Genomic DNA, 16,334 nt, shown 5'->3' on the forward strand with positions numbered 1-16,334 from the left:
CGGGTTTGAGTCAGCTATGGATTCATTCGTTGGGTAGTCAGGGCCTGTTTCGTCTGTTTCTGATTTACCGGTTATGCGTTTTCTTATCTGGTCTATGTGGCGCTTCCATACCCGGCCATCCTCTATCTCTACTAAATATGATTTTGGTCCTGTTATCTCTAGGATTTTTCATGTTACCCAGGTCGGACCCTCGCTGTAGTTGTGTGCCCACACTAGGTCGCCTACTGCCATCCCTCTTTTTTTTTTTTTTTTTTTGTTTACATTTATACCCCGCCCTTCTCCGAAGACTCAGGGCGGCTTACAATGTATAGGGCAATAGTCTCATTCTATTTGTATATATTTACAAAGTCAACTTATTGCCCCCCCAACAATCTGGGTCCTCATTTTACCTACCTTATAAAGGATGGAAGGCTGAGTCAACCTTGGGCCGGGCTCGAACCTGCAGTAATTGCAGGCTTTGTGTTCTTAATAACAGGCCTTACCAGGCAGAGCTAAACCGGCCCTCTTGTTTTACCCTGTACCCCTTTGTACCCGTCTGGTGTGTAGTTTGGGTTTAAACGGTCTAGTGGGCACCTGAGCTTCCGACCCATTAATAGTTCTGCCGGGCTTCTGCCAGTTGTGACACAGGGGGTTCTGTGTTGGACGGCCAGGAAGGTATCGATTTTTGTTTGCCAGTCGCCTGGCTTGATTCTGGACAATGCTTCTTTTGCGCTCCGAACGGAACGTTCTGCAAGGCCATTCGTCGCAGGGTGGAAAGGCGCCGAGAGGACATGCCGGATGCCCTCTTCTGCCAAGTACCCCTCAAACTGGGTTGCCGTGAATTGCGGGCCGTTGTCGGAGACTAACGTGTCGGGCAACCCGTGGGTTACAAATAGGTGCCGTAGGACTGAAATCACGGCATCGGCTGTCATGGATCTCATGAGAATGATTTCCAGCCATTTGGAGTAGGCATCGACTACTACCAGAAAGGTTTGGCCGTGGAAGGGGCCGGCAAAATCGATATGGATCCTAGACCAGGGGCCCTGGGGTCTCTCCCATTCCCGAATTGGGGCCGTTGGGGGTAGCGGTCTGGACTCCTGGCAGGCCTGGCATTTCCCTACCCTTTCAGCAATTTCCGAGTCCATTAAGGGCCACCACACATAGCTTCTCGCTAGACCCTTCATTCTCACGATCCCTGGGTGGCCTTCGTGAAGGAGATCCAATACCTTTTTCCTCAATCTCTCCGGGATCACCACTCGATCCCCCCATAGCAGGCACCCCCCTTGAGCTGAGAGTTCCCCACGTTTTTTTACAAACTCTTTAAAACGCTCGCCCGGCGCAGCGGGCCAACCTCTTTGTACCCAACCAATTACAGTTCTTATTGTAATGTCCTTGTACGACGCCCGAGCCACCTCTTTGGATGTGACTGGGCCAGAGTCCAAAGAGTCAATTAGCAGAACTGGTATCCCTGGGGTGGGGTCTTTGATAGTCTCTGGTAGCGGGCATCTGCTCAGGGCATCTGCATGCCCTAATTCCTTCCCTGGCCGGTGTAGTAATTTGTAAGAATACGCCGCCAGGAAGATAGTCCATCGGGTCAGTCTGGGCGAAAGTGCCACGGGCGTTGGGCGGTCGCCTGCCAACAGACCTAGCAAAGGTCTATGGTCCGTGATGATTTCAAAATCACGACCAAATACATATTCATGGAATTTCTTTACTCCGGAGACTATAGCCAAGGCTTCCTTATCAAGCTGGCTATAATTCCTTTCAGTTGATGACATGGTTCGGGAGTAATATGCAATAGGGGCTTCTGTGCCATTTGGTAACCTGTGGCTGAGTACAGCCCCCACCCCATAGGGAGATGCATCGCAGCTTAACACTAATGGCAGCGTGCCATTGTATTGGATAAGGAGGCTATCACTCGATAGGAGGTTCTTTACCCCTTCGAATGCCCTAGCTTCCGCCTTTCCCCAAGACCATGCAGCCGTCTTTGCTAGTAATTTATGCAGCGGCTCGGCTACTGTTGCCTTATTCCTTAAGAATACCGCGTAGAAGTTGACCAGACCTAAGAATGCCTGTAACTCCGTTTTGTTCTTTGGAACCGGGGCCTTCCTGATGGCCCGTACCTTGCTCTCAGTGGGGTGAATCCCTTCCCTGTCTATCCGGTAGCCCAGGAATTCCACAGACTCAACCCCGATCTGGCATTTGTTCAGTTTAACTGTGAGACCGGCAGACCGGAAAATGCCCAAAACTTTTCGCAGCCTTGCCCCTAATTCCTCTAGATTCTCAGCGGATACCAGTACATCGTCAAAGTATGGTACCACCCCTGGTAGGCCCTGCAATAGCCGCTCCATTAGGTTCTGGAATAACCCTGGAGCCACACTAACCCCAAACTGTAACCGGGTACACTTAAAAGCCCCTCTGTGAGTTACAATTGTCTGCGCTTCGGCTGTGCTGCTATCTACGGGCAGCTGTTGATAGGCTTGGGCCAAGTCTAGCTTGGCAAAAACTTGCCCTTGCCCCATTGAGTGCAGTAAGTGCTGTACCACCGGGACGGGGTAAGCACTCTTTTGCAACGCTTTGTTAAGCGTTGCCTTATAGTCAGCGCAAATCCGGACCGACCCATCCGGTTTGACTGGGGTGACTATAGGGGTCTCCCACTTAGCATGGTCAACTGGCACTAGAATTCCCTGGTTTACTAGCTTGTCCAGTTCCCGGTCAATCCTGGGCTTTAGGGCGAACGGGACCCTCCTAGCCTTTAGACGGATAGGGGCAACTTGGGGGTCTAGGTTAAAAGAGATAGGGGTCCCCGTGTACTTGCCCAGGCAGTCTCTGAAAACGTCCCCGAATTCTTTCACGAGTGCGTCTTTGAGGTTGACTTCGTTTCTGAAGATTCCAGTCACTCCCATGCCCAATGCTCGGAACCAGTCCAGTCCCAACAAGCTTGGCAGGGTCCCATCGACTATGGTGATGGGCAGAGTTTTCTTGTATTGTCCATACTTGACGTGGACGGACGTTACCCCTCGAACAGGGATGCGATTCCCTTGGTAGTCTTGTACCTTTAATTTCTGTGGTTGCAGCTTGCGCTTTGCGATTGCGGGTAAGGCTTTCACGAGAGTGTCCCAGGACATGATCGTGATCGATGAGCCGGTGTCCACCTCCAATCGGCACGGCACCCCCTCAATCTTTGGCTTCGTAAAGATTTTTTTTCTAGGCGTGTTGCTGCGTGACCCACTCTCACGACAGTCTGATTCAACTTCGCGCCTTTTTTGAATTGACCAATCGTGGGCTGCTTCGCCGTTCCCGCGCTCTGATTGGCCGATTTGAATTTTTGGCGGGAAGGTTGGGGTGCTCGACAGACCTGTGCTAGGTGCCCCTTCCTTTCGCACCGCCGACAAGTGGCATCCTTAAACCTGCAATGTTGCCGTTGGTGTTGCCCTCCGCAACTCGCGCAGTCGCCCCGGTTTTCTTTCTCCGGCCTTCCGGTGTGGAAGACTCCTTCCTCCTCCTCACCGTCCGATTCGGCCTGGATCTCTTCATTGTGGACCGGGGTTGATTTCGCACCAGCCGTTGGTGCGAGCGGCTTTTGTAGGGTTTCCGCCGCTTGGGTAGACATCTCGTGAGCCCTGGCTTCGTCCAAGGCGTTTGCCAGCGTTAGGTTGCTTTTAGACAGCAGCCGCCTCCGCAAACGGATGTCCCTGACCCCGCGGATGAGTTGCTCCAGCAATGCCTCATCCAAGTCTCGGTACTCGCAATGTTTTGAGGCTTTCCTCAGGGCGGCCATGTATGCGCTGATGGACTCGCCCTCTTGCTGTCTGCGCTCCCCGAATTCGAACCGTTGCACGTACTTGGACGGCGTTGGTGCATAATGGGCTTTCAATAGAGTCTGCAGAGTTTGCCACGGTACCGACTGTACCGGCGTTGGCTCCGCCAGGGATTCTGCGGTGTCGAAGACTTCTGGACCGCAGTGGCTCAGGAAATACGCTCGTTTCCTGTTGTCTGAAACTCCTTGAAGTTCGTTCGCCTCGAGGAAACACTCGAAACGAGCCATGTATGACCCCCATTTTTCCTTAGCTGGGTCGAATGGCGCTGGCGGTGTGTAGCCGGACATCGCTGCTTTCCGCCCCTTGTTTGCTGGGTTCGCGTCTTCCTGGTGAGTTCAGCTCTTTTCCTGGCGCTCTTAGCCTCGAGATCCCACCTTCGTCGCCAGTGTTAGATTCGGGCAATAACGAGGCAGGAGACCAGGATAGTGACAACAGCTCTTTACTATATGGTGAACCCAGCAGCCAGTGCTGGGAAAAACCTCTCTTTATATACAGTTTAGCCGGAGGCTTCAACCAATCAGCAACGTGCTATTTTCCCGCCAAAACTTTTAAAGATACATTACAGTATACATGGAATTTTTTTCATATTTTGTCCCTAGCTGATTGGCCTGAAAAAGAATTACTGGCATAGGTCATCCAACAGCTCTCTGGTTAAATGTACTTGTACCTAGTTCTTCTTGATTTAGTCCAACACCTAGGCCACAATGCTGCGTTGGCACTAATGGAAGCTTTCTTCTGTAATTAACTACTTAGTTGTGTTAGTTTTTAACAATCCTGCTATAGGCTTAACTCATCCTTTTCATGCTATAGCCCGAATTTTGCAATTACTAATAATAATTAAGTTCTAATGTATTTAGTATCTCATCTAGTTTGGCTCTGGTATTTACTCAATCGCACTTTGCCAATATAGTCACACTCCAGTTCAAAATTTCCACAGCTGAACTTCAGTATTAGGAAACAAAACTTCTACAACTGAATCTTGGCATCTTCTGCTTCCTACCAAACCTATCAATTTCAGTGGAATTAAGGCTCAGAATAATAATTAAAATGGGCCGGCATAGACCTATCTATATTAATTAGAGTATATCTACACTGTTTCACATTATATAGGTCAGGGGTGTCAAACTCGATTACATTGAGGGCCGCATCAGGATGGTGTTTGACCTTAGGGAGGGAGGGAGTGGGCGTGGCTGGGGGGGTGTAGCCAGGGTGGGCATGGCCAGTTCAACATCCTGCAGCCCTTTGCCAGTGAAAATGGAGCCCAGGAGGGCTGCGTGCGGCCCTCGCAAGCTGCATTTTTGCTGGCAGAGACACTGCAGGCTGATTCACTGTTTCCAGGGTGGTCCCACAGGCCAGATTTTAGCACCCTGCGGGCCTTATCTGGCCCGCAGGCCTTGAGTATGACATTCCCGATATAGATTAAAAAAAATGATGTTTCGCAGAGTGATCTTATGGCACTTGTCCCTAAGAGTACTGATAGAAATCAGTGGCAAATAGGATGAGCCTGGCGCTGAGCTTCGCCAGACTGAAACCATCCTGCACAATTAGAAACAGTGTAGGAGCAATGTAGTTGATATTAACATGTGTTTAGTTTCCTGTCACATGTTAGGTCCATGAACCATAGTTGAGATTTGGCTGCCTAGATAGTCAGCACTCAACTATGTGAATTCTATCTATGCTCACCTCATTTGCTATGTGAACCATATCCAACACTCGGATTGTTTCTGATGAAAGATTAGTGAAGGATGTAAGGATGATGAGAAATTCTGAATGAAGAACAGACTGTTTTGGGGTAATTTCAACAGTGGATCTTGAAAAAAATGGGCAAGACAGGACAGGACAGGATAGGAAAGGAAAGGAAAGGAAAGGAAAGGAAAGGAAAGGAAAGAGCTAAATAGAAAATGGAATGAAGAGAGAGTATAAGTCTTGTATGAACAAGTATTGCAAGGTAGATTAATCTCACAACCAAATGGGAATTTGGAAAAGGAATGAGGGTGTGAAAGCTGCTTCATAAAAATAAGGATAAATCTATAAAACATAGTTAGAAACATAGCCTTCCCTCCCAAGTGCCAGATCAAATATCCTTATAGTTCAAATACAAAAAATACAAATAAATACAAAATTTATGTCAATGTGTAATCCATGCATGTAATTTCTTTGATTTACTACTTATTGTATTTCTGCTGTTTGCATAACTTTCTCATCCAAATTGTATATATTTTATGTATATATCTTAAATATACAATATCTGAGCTGAATATCTATTCACATTTTTCCTGTCTAGCAAATATTATTATGATACTTTCCATCTGTAAAGATTATTATTTCAAGCAAGTTATCTGTTGAATAGGGCACTTTCTGTAACACACATTTATGTGTCGTGATTATAAGCTCCATATTTTTAATCAAATAAAACAATTGTATTTGGGTATTATAGTCCCAAAGTTTGGATCCTGCTGGCCTTTTGTAAGCTACTGAATACCTAGTTGTTCCTCTGGGCACTGGGCTAGTTAGGTTGTTGATTGATCCTGTCTTGGTAGTGTGGTAGTATATTTTTTTCAGCCACTCCAAGTACCATGTATTGTTTCTGTACCATGTATTAGGACTGGTCTAATAGTTTTTCTTAACAGTTTTAATTAGTTTTTAATGGGGTTTTAGTAGATTTTTAGCATTTCGGCCAATTTAAATTAGTTTCTTAAAATTGTTCTTAATTTTTGTATTACTTTTTACTTGGCTGTAAACTGCCCTGAGTCCTTCGGGAGAAGGGTGGTATAAAAATTGAAATAATAAATAAATAAATAAATAAATAAATTGTTTTTGGTGGTTGTTTTTTACTGACTCTTAGTCACTTAGAATCATGCATTAAGGGGTGACTATATAAATTTAATAGATGGATATATGAAGATATAAATATAGATGGTTATCATTTGGGCAACTTAGATTAGGCTGTATTTATCTCGGAAAACCTATTTGTTCTAGAAAAGGCAGTCAAAAAATTGAAAATTTCCTACAACTCTATAGAATGAAGTTGTTATTCTGCAGATTCTTACATTCTTTATTAAATTATGAATGGGCTCTAGAAGCAGTAGGAACTGCTTCCAACAGATGTTAGCAACATAAGGCTGTTCCCAAGGCAACCTACTATGGCTCTGAAACATAGAACAGAGCTTTCTTGAGAGTGAATGAAGAAACTGTTTTCTTTCTCGAAGAAAATCTGCCAGACAAATCAGCAACCCAAATACTGCCTATTAATTATTTTTTTAAGATGCATAATCATTAATATTAAGACAAATAATTTGTTCAACATGCAAAGCAAAAAAAGAACCAGGTCTTATCCCCCACCATCTCATAATCCTAGTAATACCTTCTGAATATAAGCTCCAGCAATAGGACTTATTCCTGGAATTAGGGGAAATCATAGCATCCTTTGCTATTCTGTCTTTTACTGTAAAATAAGAAGATAGAAAGAAAAAGAAAAGGTCAATGGAAAGAATACAGTTGAATTGGTGGTGTTTCTCCTAATTAAACCTAAATAACACATTAGCAGGCATGGATGCTATGGATCACTTCCCAAAATGATTGGGGAGAATCGTTTTAGACAGTTTGCAAGCACAGCATATCTTTTGTTATTCTTTAAACAACCCAACTTCTCTCTGAGCCTGAAAGAATGCGTGGTAGCCTCTGAAACGTATAAACAGGGATTGCCTAGAACTTCAGAAGGCCAATGTGCTCCCATTTACTTGAGATCTAGAACAGGGTCTCCAACCTTGGCAACTTTAAGCCTGAGGATTAACTCCAGAATTCCCCAGCCAGCTTTGCTGGCTGGGAATTCTGGGAGTTGAAGTCCTCCAGGCTTAAAGTTGCCAAGGTTGAGACCCCTGATCTAGAACACTGCCTGCAATCATGCTTAGAATTGTAGAGCTGAAAGAGACCCAGAAGGACACTGAAGTCTTCTAATTCAACCCGTTGGCCAGGGCAGAACTCTTTGTATCATCCTGGACAAATGGTTGTCTAATATGTTCTGGAAAATCTCCAGCGATGGACCACTCACAAGTCTAGTTGAACCGTGTACAATTCTACAACTGTCCCAGGAAACATTCTTTTGTAAGCTACTGAATACCTAGTTGTTCCTCTGGGCACTGGGCTAGTTAGGTTGTTGATTGATCCTGTCTTGGTAGTGTGGTAGTATATTTTTTTCAGCCACTCCAAGTACCATGTATTGTTTCTGTACCATGTATTAGGACTGGTCTAATAGTTTTTCTTAACAGTTTTAATTAGTTTTTAATGGGGTTTTAGTAGATTTTTAGCATTTCGGCCAATTTAAATTAGTTTCTTAAAATTGTTCTTAATTTTTGTATTACTTTTTACTTGGCTGTAAACTGCCCTGAGTCCTTCGGGAGAAGGGTGGTATAAAAATTGAAATAATAAATAAATAAATAAATAAATAAATTGTTTTTGGTGGTTGTTTTTTACTGACTCTTAGTCACTTAGAATCATGCATTAAGGGGTGACTATATAAATTTAATAGATGGATATATGAAGATATAAATATAGATGGTTATCATTTGGGCAACTTAGATTAGGCTGTATTTATCTCGGAAAACCTATTTGTTCTAGAAAAGGCAGTCAAAAAATTGAAAATTTCCTACAACTCTATAGAATGAAGTTGTTATTCTGCAGATTCTTACATTCTTTATTAAATTATGAATGGGCTCTAGAAGCAGTAGGAACTGCTTCCAACAGATGTTAGCAACATAAGGCTGTTCCCAAGGCAACCTACTATGGCTCTGAAACATAGAACAGAGCTTTCTTGAGAGTGAATGAAGAAACTGTTTTCTTTCTCGAAGAAAATCTGCCAGACAAATCAGCAACCCAAATACTGCCTATTAATTATTTTTTTAAGATGCATAATCATTAATATTAAGACAAATAATTTGTTCAACATGCAAAGCAAAAAAAGAACCAGGTCTTATCCCCCACCATCTCATAATCCTAGTAATACCTTCTGAATATAAGCTCCAGCAATAGGACTTATTCCTGGGAATTAGGGGAAATCATAGCATCCTTTGCTATTCTGTCTTTTACTGTAAAATAAGAAGATAGAAAGAAAAAGAAAAGGTCAATGGAAAGAATACAGTTGAATTGGTGGTGTTTCTCCTAATTAAACCTAAATAACACATTAGCAGGCATGGATGCTATGGATCACTTCCCAAAATGATTGGGGAGAATCGTTTTAGACAGTTTGCAAGCACAGCATATCTTTTGTTATTCTTTAAACAACCCAACTTCTCTCTGAGCCTGAAAGAATGCGTGGTAGCCTCTGAAACGTATAAACAGGGATTGCCTAGAACTTCAGAAGGCCAATGTGCTCCCATTTACTTGAGATCTAGAACAGGGGTCTCCAACCTTGGCAACTTTAAGCCTGGAGGACTTCAACTCCAGAATTCCCCAGCCAGCTTTGCTGGCTGGGGAATTCTGGGAGTTGAAGTCCTCCAGGCTTAAAGTTGCCAAGGTTGGAGACCCCTGATCTAGAACACTGCCTGCAATCATGCTTAGAATTGTAGAGCTGAAAGAGACCCAGAAGGGACACTGGAAGTCTTCTAATTCAACCCGTTGGCCAGGGCAGAACTCTTTGTATCATCCTGGACAAATGGTTGTCTAATATGTTCTGGAAAATCTCCAGCGATGGACCACTCACAAGTCTAGTTGAACCGTGTACAATTCTACAACTGTCCCAGGAAACATTCTTTTGTGCTTTAATGACTGGAAGACATTTCCTGGGAAAATGTCACTTCCTGCTTTTTCCTTTTTTTTTTTTTACTTTGGGAAATAAAAATTAAAAATAATAAAGTCCAAGCAGGGTATGCACTGCTGTGGGCAATGATGGTGACGTTAACTTCCCCTTTCTTCCTTTTTTCCAGATTCACTATGTTTTTGTAAAACTACTCTAGCACTTCTTCTGTCCACTTGGCAGCAGGAAGAGAAGGTTAATGCTCTTGCTCACCCTTTAATCCTTATTTAGATGACAGAAGTGGCCAGGAGGCATAATTTCGGCCCTACATAATTGCAGAACTGTTCTGAGCTAAAATGATTCTCTTTTCAGTCTATCACACAGTACTTCTTGTTTAGCCCAGTTAAGTCTGTAACATGAACACAACCTGTGAAGATGTGGGTGTGTTTCGGAAAGACATTTATTTTTATTAACCATTTAACTTTATTGCAAACCTAATGGAACACAAAGGACGCTTTGCGTTCAGAGATAGATCTGAATGCCATCTTTTTGCATTGGTTCTCTAGGCAACATTGGCATTCACAGTGTCCTTGATTTAGTCCTGATCTCTCTGAGTTGGGTTGACTGGATGGGAGAATAATACGAGGCAGTTAAAAATAGAATAATACAAAGATCCTAAAAAATAAATACCCTGGAAAACAATAAATCAACATTACCAGAACTAACATTCCACAAAAACTCCACCAATTACTCTAGCCCAGGGGTCGGCAATCTTAAAGACTCAAAGAGCCATTTGGACCCATTTCCCACAGAAAAGAAAACACCAGGAGCCACAAAACCCTTCCCATGCCTGACTATTTCCTGACCAGCCACAAAGCTAACATATGTAGTTGAATTAAATGTTCTGTTTTTTTCTGAAACTTTTCTCTTCTTGGATTTATCCATGGTTGGCCTACCAGGGTCGAAAAGCTCAATAAATCATGTGTTGCACATGGGCAATTGTGACACATATTTTGAGCCTACCACAGTAGAGGGATGAAAGTGTCGTGTCCCACTCCTCCGCTGACGGCCGGGTCAGGGAAATCCGAATCAGGTGTGTCTCTGCAGCTCTGCCAAAGTCCTAGCAAAGTCCTCAGGGCAGGCAGGAGACCAGAAAGTGACTTCAGCAAGATATGTTTAGACTTTGCCTGACTCAGAGAATGCCAGAAAGCAGATCCTTTATATAGGCCATGGGGTGTGGCTCCATGACTCAGCACTTATCCAGGCCTGCCCCTCCCTTCCTTCTGTTGCCTCCGCCTATCAAGTCTTCTGACGCGAGGGTCACTCCAGTCGGCAGCTGTTGGTAATTGACCTCCCTCAGGCTCACATGCTGTGGAGGAGGGGGAGGGGTCTAGTTGCTCCGTTTGCCTGGGCATGGAGCCAGAGCTGCGGGCTGGAGGTATTTCTTCCTCTTCAGCCTGTCTGGGCATGGAGCCAGGGCTGGGGCCGGGAGGCATACTAGGACATTCTTCAGCGTTCGGAAGCAGATAAGAAAACCCCGGCTGCGGTGAGAGCGGGCAAGACACAACAGAAAGAGCTACTCACAGCTCCAGAGCCACAGGTTTCTGACCCCTGCTCTAGCCCAAGACCTAGAGAAATAGTTGGATTATAAGGGCTTCTTTAAAGGGAGTCAGGATGTGGCAGCTATATAAATGTCTAGGGCCGTGATGGCGAACCTATGGCATGCGTGCCACAGGTGACATGCAAAGCCATATCGGTGGGCACGCAAGCTCAGCTCCAGCATGCATGTCCACGCTGGCCAGCTGATTTTTGGGTCTTCTGGGCCCATCAGAAGTTAGCAAATGGGCCATTTCTGGCCTCCGGAGAGCCTCCAGGGGGGTGGGGAAGGCCGTTTTCACCGCCTCCAGGCTCCTAGAAAGCCTCTGGATCCTGGGGAGAGCAAAAAATGAGGGTACCATGCCCACCGTGCCATTGCATGCCAAAAGCGGGGGGAGAGGAGGAGGCTCAGGCACGCATGCACGGGAGCAGGGCACATAGAATTATGGGTGTGGGCACGAACGTGTGCGACCCCCCACACTCCCCCTACTTTTGGCTCACAATGGCAAAAAGGCATCACTGGTCTAGGGCCAAGCTATATGAATTCCAGGGAATTCTATGACAAAGAAGGTACATTTTTTGACTCCCATCAGATGGTACTGTCTAATCAATAGGATCTGAAACATACTGACTCTGATTATATAGGATGGGCAAAAGATATGGAAGACAGATGGTCCCTTAGATACTGGCAGAATGGAACATTATAGGTGACAGCCAACACTTTGAATTGTACCTGGAAGCCTTTTGGTAACCAGTGCAAGATTTGAAGAGCAACGTTAGGTAGGCATCTCATAGCAACAGCAATAGCACTTAGGCTTATATACCACTTTACAGTGCTTTACAGCCCTCTCTAAGCGGTTTACAGAGTCAGCATATATCCCCCAACAATCTGGATCCTCATTTTACTGACCTGGGAAAGATGGAAGGCTGAGTCAGCCTTGAGCTTGGTGAGGTTTGAACTACTGGCAACCGGCAGTCAGCAGACTTAGCCTGCAACATTGCATTCTAACCACTGCACCACCACAGCTCACAGCAGGCCCATAACTGAAATGCTGTTTCATTGTGAACCAGTTGCAGCTTCTGAATAGTTATTAAAGGAGACCCCATAGAATATTGCAGAACTGTCTGCAATAGAATATTGCAGAACCTGAGAGGATTATCCTGATGAATTGTGAAAAAGGTTTCCTGGCTGCAACTGCCACATGAATTGTTGATGTTGCATGAATGGTTTTTAGTAGATCTATTCCCATGATTTAATCTTTGTCTCATTCCTATACTTTTAACTATTCTAGTTTTAAAATACTGCTTTTCATTTTCTGCCAACACAAATTTAGCCTTGAAAATATTCTTTAACAGGGGTGTCAAACTTCATTTCATTGAGGGCCGCATCAGGGTTGTGTTTGACCTTTGGGGGATAGGGTGGGTGTGGCCAGGGTGGGCATAGCCAGCTCAACATCCCTTGTGTTGGGGGTGCCTGTGGTGGCTCAACTGCTCTGCCAGCGAAAATGGGCTACCGAGCTCCGTTTTTAATAATAATAATAATAATAATAATAATAATAATAATAATAATAATAATAATAATAATAATAATAATAATAATAATAATAATAATAATAATAATATTTTAATTTGTATACCACCCTTCTCCCGAAGGACTCAGGGCGGTGCACAGCCAAAGTAAGATACAAAATGAACAACACATACAATACTAAGAACAACCCTTAAAAAACTTATTCAATTGGCCAAATTTAAAATACAGTAACACCCTATAAAATTTACAAAAATTTAAAACCCATAAAAGCAAGTTAAAATTTTAAAAATCAAGCCAGTCCAGCAAGACGAAATAAATAGGTTTTAAGTTCGCGGCGAAAGGTCCTAAGGTCGGATAGTTGTCGAAGTCCAGGGGGAAGTTCGTTCCACAGGGTAGGAGCCCCCACAGAGAAGGCCCTCCCCCTGGGGGCCGCCAGTCGACATTGCTTGGCTGACGGCACCCTAAGGAGTCCCTCTCTGTGAGAATGCACCGGTCGCTGGGAGATAGAAGATGGCAGTAGACGGTCCCGTAAGTACCCTGGTCCCAAGCCATGGAGCGCTTTAAAGGTAGTCACCAATACCTTGAAGCGCACCCGGAAAACAACAGGCAGCCAGTGCAGTCTGCGCAGGATGGGTGTTATATGGGAGCTCCAAACCGCTCCCTCTATCACCCGCGCAGCTGCATTCTGGACTAACTGAAGTCTCTGGGTGCTCTTCAAGGGGAGCCCCATGTAGAGAGCATTGCAATAGTCCAAGCGAGAGGTAACGAGAGCATGAGTGACCGTGCATAGGGCATCCTGGTCCAGGAAGGGACGCAACTGGCGAATCAGGTGAACCTGATGAAAAGCTCTCCTGGAGACGGTCATCAAATGGTCTTCGAAAGACAACCGCATCCAGGAGAATGCCTAAGTTGCGCACCCTTTCCATCGGGGCCAATGACTCGCCCCCAACAGTCAGCCGCAGCTGCAGCTGACTTTACCGGGGTGCCGGCATCCACAGCCACTCCGTCTTGGAGGGATTAAGCTTGAGCCTGTTCCTCCCCATCCAGACCCGTACGGCTTCCAGACACCGGGACAGTACTTCGATAGCTTCATTGGGGTGGCCTGGGGTGGAAAAGTACAGCTGCGTATCATCGGCGTACAGTTGGTATCTCACCCCAAAACCACTGATAATCTCGCCCAGCGGCTTCATATAGATGTTGAACAGAAGAGGCGAGAGAATCGATCCCTGTGGCACCCCACACATGAGGCGCCTCGGGGTCGATCTCTGCCCCCCTGTCAACACCATATGCGTCCGGTCAGAGAGGTAGGAGGAGAACCACCGATAAACGGTGCCTCCCACTCCCAAATCCTCCAACTGGCGCAGCAGGATACCATGGTCAATGGTATCAAAAGCCGCTGAGAGGTCTAATAGGACCAAGGCAGAGGAGTAACCCTTATCCCTGGCCCTCCGGAGATCATCCACCAATGCGACCAAAGCCGTCTCCGTACTGTATCCGGGCCGGAAGCCGGACTGGAACGGGTCTAGATAGACGGTTTCATCCAGGTACTGGGGTAATTGACGTGCCACCGCACTCTCTACAACCTTCGCCGTAAAACGAAGGTTGGAGACTGGACGGTAATTTTCTAAAGCAGCTGGGTCCAGGGAAGGCTTCTTGAGGAGAGGTCTCACCACCGCCTCTTTCAAGGCAGCGGGAAAGACCCCCTCCCGCAAAGAAGCATTTGTAATCCCCCGGAGCCAGCCTCGTGTCACCTCCTGCATGGCCAGCACCAACCAGGAGGGGCACCGGTCCAGTAAACATGTGGTGGCATTCAACATTCCCAGCAACCTGTCCATGTCCTCGGGAGTCACAGGGTCAAAACTATCCCAAACACTCTCAACAAGACGAGTCTCGAAACTCTCGCTTGGATCTACCCAATTTTGATCCAATCCATCCCGAAGCTGAATGATTTTATCGTATAGATAACCGTTAAACTCCTCGGCATGCCCTTGTAATGGGTCCTCCCGCCCCTCCTGTTGAAGGAGAGAGCGGGTAACCCAAAACAGGGCGGCTGGGCGGTTATCTGCTGACGCAATGAGGGAGGAAACGTAAGAACGCTTCGCATCCCTCAATGCCACTAGGTAGGTCCTACTATAGGACCTAACTAGTGTCCGGTGAGCCTCAGAACGGCTGGATCTCCAGACACTCTCTAGGTGTCTTCTCCGGCGTTTCATCTCCCTCAGCTCCTCAGAGAACCAAGGAGCTGGTTGAGATCTGCGCCGGGTCAGAGGCCGTAAAGGCACGACACGGTCCAAAGCTCCAGTCGCAGCCTGTTCCCAGGCCGCGACTAGTTCTTCAGTCGTGCCACGGGCCAGGTTCTCGGGAAACGGCCCAAGCTCCGTCAGGAACCTCTCTGGGTCCATCAGGCGCCTGGGACGGAACCAGCGCATTGGTTCCGTCTCCCTGCGGTGGTGAGTAGCGGTCCGAAAGTCCAGACGAAGAAGAGAATGATCTGACCATGACAAAGGCTCGATAACTAAATCGTTTAAAATCAGATCATTCGCCCACTGGCCAGAGACAAAAATCAGATCTAGAGTGCCTCCCCCGATGTGGGTAGGGCCGTCCACTAATTGAGTCAGGTCCATGGCTGTCATGGAAACCATGAACTCCCGAGCCGTCGAGGATGCGCCAGTTGATGGCAGGTTGAAATCCCCCATGACCAATAGTCTAGGGGTTTCAACTGCCAACCCGGCCAGCAACTCCAACAGCTTGGGCAGGGCTGTTGTCATGCAGCAAGGAGCCAGGTACGTGATCAACAAGCCCACCTGAGTCCTACGACCCCACTTCACATAGAGGGATTCACAACCAACTATCTGAGATACAGTGGTCTCCCTCGGTTCCAGGCTTTCATTAATAATAACCGCCACCCCGCCACCCCTACCTTGGGCCCTCGGCTGATGGAAACCTGGTGGGCACATCTCCACTAGGGGAACCCCCCCTTCCGCGCCCAACTAGGTCTCCTTCCGCACCCCCCTTCCGTGCCCAAGCAAGTTTTGGCTGCGATGGCCTCCTGCAACTGAAAATGGAGCTTTTTGCTGACCGAGGCACCATGGGCCGGCCCTTTGTTGTCTCCAAGGTGGCCCCACAGGCCAGATCTAAGCACCCTGAGGGCTGGATCCAGCCCCTGGGCCTTGAGTTTGACACCCCTATTCTACAAGTTTGAGGCTCTTGGTGATAGTGCAATCACCGCTGAGATTTGCCTAGTTCCTATCAGCCACTTTTAGCTGCTATAGGCATGTCCCTTCCTTTCCAGTCACTGGGTGCTACTAGCTATAGTAGCTAGTTTGTTTTGGGCTCAAGGCAGATAAGATGCCAAGTTCCACTGAGGCATCTGCATATGTAACACCTAAATGACGCTAAACACAAGCTACTATTCAAACTTTATGCCATCTCTTTGCACACATGAGCCTAGCATTCTTTTGGAAGACCAGAAGGCCTATTTTTAATATAAAATTAATGGTCCTTTCAAAATGGTAGATTTTTGTTTAAAAAAGATGACTAGTATTTTTCCACTGAAAATTTAAGAAAGCCAAATTCTGTGTTGCTGATATTATCACCCAATGAACATATTAGAGTTTTCTGTAGGTCATACACAAGATGTTATGCCTAGCATAAGATTATTATTAGAGCTATACAG

At 46.1% G+C, this 16,334-nt stretch overlaps 1 protein-coding gene across 1 annotated transcript; it reads right to left on the minus strand.

The window, feature by feature from the left end:
• Positions 1 to 551: 551 nt before the first annotated feature.
• Positions 552 to 4,314, minus strand: LOC131203171 (uncharacterized protein K02A2.6-like; the record flags this gene model as incomplete). Its single annotated transcript, XM_058193124.1, has 3 exons — positions 3,380 to 4,314; positions 1,440 to 2,729; positions 552 to 1,406 (listed from the first exon to the last, which is right to left on the minus strand). Coding segments are annotated over exons 1-3 (2,853 nt in total), but the record flags the coding sequence as incomplete, so codon positions are not given.
• Between the last annotated feature and the right edge of the window lie 12,020 nt (positions 4,315 to 16,334).

Source organism: Ahaetulla prasina, chromosome 8 (assembly GCF_028640845.1).
Source record: "Ahaetulla prasina isolate Xishuangbanna chromosome 8, ASM2864084v1, whole genome shotgun sequence".
Taxonomy (NCBI): domain Eukaryota; kingdom Metazoa; phylum Chordata; class Lepidosauria; order Squamata; family Colubridae; genus Ahaetulla; species Ahaetulla prasina.